General features: G+C 36.7%; 1 protein-coding gene across 1 annotated transcript; it reads right to left on the bottom strand.

Annotated features, from left to right (window-relative positions):
• Positions 1 to 1,682: 1,682 nt before the first annotated feature.
• Positions 1,683 to 3,402, bottom strand: LOC131032115 (xyloglucan endotransglucosylase protein 1). The gene is made up of 4 exons (XM_057963043.2): positions 2,961 to 3,402; positions 2,754 to 2,854; positions 2,423 to 2,616; positions 1,683 to 2,330 (listed from the first exon to the last, which is right to left on the bottom strand). The coding sequence occupies exons 1-4, from the start codon at positions 3,118 to 3,120 to the stop codon at positions 1,964 to 1,966; spliced, it is 822 nt and encodes a 273-aa protein (XP_057819026.1). The 5' UTR covers positions 3,121 to 3,402; the 3' UTR covers positions 1,683 to 1,963.
• Between the last annotated feature and the right edge of the window lie 1,183 nt (positions 3,403 to 4,585).

The raw sequence follows: 4,585 nt of genomic DNA on the forward strand, positions 1-4,585 counted from the left end.
AATCCAAACACAACTGAAATGAAATGTTTTAATTAGGAAGATAATCAAACTCCACAATAAATAGGATCATGTTGTGTTTGCAATAGTGAGAGAGGGAGAGAGAGAGGGGAAGATAGAGTGGAAGAGTGTGAGAGAGGTAAGGAGATAGAGGTAGGGGATAGATGGAGATGGAGATGGAGATGGATAGTGAGAAAAGGAGAGGGAGAGAGAGAGAGAGGAGGGAGGGATAGATAGAGAAGGAGAGAGGGAGAGATAGAAAAAGATATAGGCAGGAAGCTTTATATATAGAGAGAGAAGTAGAGAGAGGGAGAGACATGTCTAGGTAAAGAGATGGAAAGATAATGAGGTAGACAGAGATAGAGATAAAGAGGCAAATATATATATATCAAGAGAGGGAGAGCGATGGATGGATAGAAAATGATGTCTAGAGATAGAGGAGGGAAAGAAAGATAGAGGTAGAGGTGAAGATAGAGGTGGGGAGGAAGAGGGAGAGATAAAAATAGAAAAAGTTTGGGAGATAGAGAGGGAGATATAGATAGAGAGATGGTGAGATATATAGATTGTTGGATAGAGTGGTATATATATATATATATATATATATATATATATATATAGAGAGAGAGAGAGAGAGAGAGAGAGAGAGAGAGAGAGATGGGAAGAAAAAGGGAGAGAGAGGTAGAGATAGTATATATATATACAAAGAGAGAGAGAGAGAGAGAGAGAGAGAGAGAGAGAGAGAGAGAGAGAGAGAGAGAGAGAGAGAGAGAGAGAGAGAGAGAGAGAGAGATGGGAAGGAAAAGAGAAAAAGAGAGATATATGGGAAGAAAAAGGGAGAGAGAGGTAGAGATAGAGATAGAGATAGAGATAGAGATAGGAAAAGAGGGATAGGGAGAGAGATAGAGAAATATGGATGTGCAAAGATAGAGAGAGGAGCAAGAGTGATATAGAGAGAAAAGTAAAGATATAGAGATATAGAGAAAGCAAGACATGTCTAGAGAGAGAGGGAGGAGAGCAAGATAGAGGTAGAGATGAAGATAGAGAGGGAGAGAAATATATATAGGTAGGTAGAGGGAGAGATAAAGATAGATAGAGATAAAGAGGCATGGAAAGAGAGGAATAGATAGAGAGACGAACAAGATAGACAAATAGAGATCGAGAGATAAAGAGAGAGATGTATAGATATATGGAAAGAGGAAGAGAGAGAAAGAGATATATGGAAAGATAAAAGATATATGAAAAGATAATTTAACCAATTACTTTAAACATATTCATACCATATAATTTAATCACGAGGGAAATAAACTATAAATAAATCAAATTTGTAAAAAAATCTTTCTTTAAGAGTTATACTATCCGTTCCACTCTTCTTTGGACTTCTAATTAATTCAAAGTAAGCAGAATGTTATTATATTTTTCAATATTGAGAATATGCCGTTGGTTATATTTTCATTAATTGACTTATCCAAGAAAGTCATTAGAATAGAATGTTTTGCCTATCACTTTGTCCAAGAGGATCTAGGGCTATTAGCAGATTTTTTGAAATACTTGGGCGTACGATTGACTTGGTAATCATGATATCTTAGTGACAAAGGCACGATAAGATCAATTTCAAATCAAACAACAACATAATCTGCAAGTGTTGAAACTTTTCATGGTAAATAGACTTTAAAATGACAACGAAATTAAATAAATGAAGAATATTATAAATAAACAATTTATGAGTGACAAGTGGGGAATTTATTTCGTTCTGTTGAGCCAAGTGGATCTATTCCACCCTTTCCAATCTAATGAAAATGATAAATAAACTATTTATGAATTACAGTGGAGAATTTATTCCGGTATAATCAGTAAAGGTGATCCATTCCACTCTTTCCAATTGATTGAATAGTATAAACAAACTATTTAAGAATAACAAGCAGAGAATTTATTCTGTCCTAATAAGTCAAATGGATCAATTGAATGGCTAACGTGTGCATTCAGTTGGAAAGCCCTGTGGAAAACGTTTAGCATCCGAACAGTAATCATAAATCATATAATTCTTGCGCACCCATTGAAGCTTCTGCTGCTCGCTCGAATCCAGTGCTTCTTTACTATACCATGAATTTGCAGAGCAGTTAGAGGAAGCACTGCACACCTGTCCATTAAAATTTCTGTAAGAGGCAACGAAAGGAGCTTTGCTCCAGTCGATCTTCACAAGCCCACCTCTGGTTGCCCAGTCGTCTGCGTTCCACAGACTCGAATATATTCGCATCGCTTGATTTTTTGGATATGCCACGCCCACAACCTCATTGTTCTTAAATACTCTCACCGGAGTTCCATCCACTAAAAACCTGAAGAATTGAACCGCCATACAATATATTATTGCGAGCCTCAAGAGAAGGTAGAAATTGAGCAGTTAAATTGAAGGGGAATTATTACTTACAGAATTTGTTGGGGATTCCAGAGGACAGAGTAATTGTGGAAGTCTGCAGTGGGATCGAACCAGAGGTAGAATTGCTGCTCCCGGTTGCCTTTTCCTTGAGAGAAAACATTTGTGTGCATAATATAAGGATCTCCAGACAAGTTTCCCAGAAACTCAAAGTCTATTTCGTCGTGCTTATCTCCTTGAGACGACAGCTGCACCCATCAATCACAACATATTTTCATAAGAACTTAGATATCATACTCTTGACTCAGAAGAGGTCTCAGTCAAAATCCTGAAGATACTAAGTAGTACTTTTGAGGAGAAGAAAATATCGAAGAGACAAACATACATAGTAAGCAGTAACAGTTCCTGCCGAATTACCGGGCACCAACTTAATTTGCATATCAATTTTGGCAAACAGGTATTCATTCTTCGACTGGAACCCCGAACCTGTTTCAATACACAAAGGAAGAGAACATAAAGTAGGGTTAGCCATGATGGATGAATGGAACAGAGGCTTTAGCCATGGATTAAATATAAAACATGTATAATATACCTGAGGACTTGTCGAGAGTGAGCTGCAATCCCTGGCCGTTGTCAAGTATCTTAGCATGATCATTCCCCCACGTGATGTCGAAATCGCTGTAAAAATTTGCAGAGACGTGCTCCAGAAACACAAGATGGGTGAAGATTAAACAGAAGAAGAAGAGAGCCATGATTATTATGAACGATTGTTGAGTTTGTCTAAATGGATATAGTTGTGTTGCATTAAAATAGAGTAGAATGTTGAGAGACAATGGAGGGAAAGACCATATATATACTAACTGTACACGATGGAATTTTCAGCGAAAACCAAAACCCAGAAGATTCTTAGAGGTCGCCTGTTCTACGCGGTTTATGGTGTTATCCAGCTGTTTACAGCTGCAAGTACGATGACGGAAAGCCTTAGTTGTGAGTTAAGAGGTAAGCAAATATACCCATTCCAAAATGGCCACGAAATCTTCAATGTCTGATGGGAAAAGTTTACGCGTGACAGAGGAGAAGTAGGTGCCCTGTATAGTTATTATCAATCAATCTTCCAAGCCCATTTTTTCTAGACTGACGTAAGCGTTTACATTTATTGGTTGAAGCGTCTATATTTTCTAAATGCAATTGCCCCTTCGTTCATATTTGTTACACCTAAACAGTCTCTTTTGTTCGGGCCCCGATTCCATAATGGCGATTGACAGACAGGCCTCAATTTGATGACCGTATTGCGTATTTGTGAAGCGCTGTATCACACTAAGTGAAGATTTTTTCGCGCCGACAAAAAATGTGAAGGGCTGTATTTGTCTATGTCTGTATTTTTCAGAATCTTGTTCACTATTTACTAAAAGTTTTGGGATATAATTGTTTTTCAATTAAAACATTGGCTGCAATACAGGTATAACAATATCACAACATGATATTCACTAAACGCAATGTCTAGAAACCAGATTTTGAAATCGACTACATTACATTGCAATGCTAACGTGTGGACCAAGCAAACTGTCTAGAAGCCAGACTTTGAAATCGACTACATTACATTGCAATGCTAACGTGTGGACCAAGCAATGAGCGATGAACAAGAATTTTAATGTTTGTGCACGAAGGCGTCTTCTCCCCACCCACCTACAATCTTCCACCTATTGATTAGACGCATCGATTTCCTAGCATTTATATGTTACGTCCAATAGAATGGGCTCTCTCTCCATAAGTCACCAATCTTATGAAAAATAGTTGACTTAAATTGTTTTCTTTATCGAGTGTGCTGATGGTCGAATTTCTTTTTAAAGTTTTTTAAATAATTGGATCAATTCGACTTAGATCCTTTATAGTGTCTTTACGGAACTTTTATTTTTTAAAATTTTATTAAAGGTTTTTTTTATTTGTCATTTTTTAAATATTACATTTATTGAGACTATTTTGAATAGGTCTTTAATATATTCATAAGTTTTAACTAATCTTTATGTCTTTATCTAGAGACTTCTTTTTTTCTCTCAAGAACATAATCTTTAAGTTCTCCTTTGGTCAGGTTTCTTAACCTTCATTTTCCTTTATGATCTTTTCTTGATTCCATTGTGAAACTCTTGAGGTCATCTTATTCAAGCTATGATTATTCTCCCTATAAAATGGCATTCCTATGATACCATAACACACCAT

The sequence above is a fragment of the Cryptomeria japonica genome, chromosome 4 (genome assembly GCF_030272615.1).
Source record: "Cryptomeria japonica chromosome 4, Sugi_1.0, whole genome shotgun sequence".
Taxonomy (NCBI): Eukaryota; Viridiplantae; Streptophyta; class Pinopsida; order Cupressales; family Cupressaceae; genus Cryptomeria; species Cryptomeria japonica.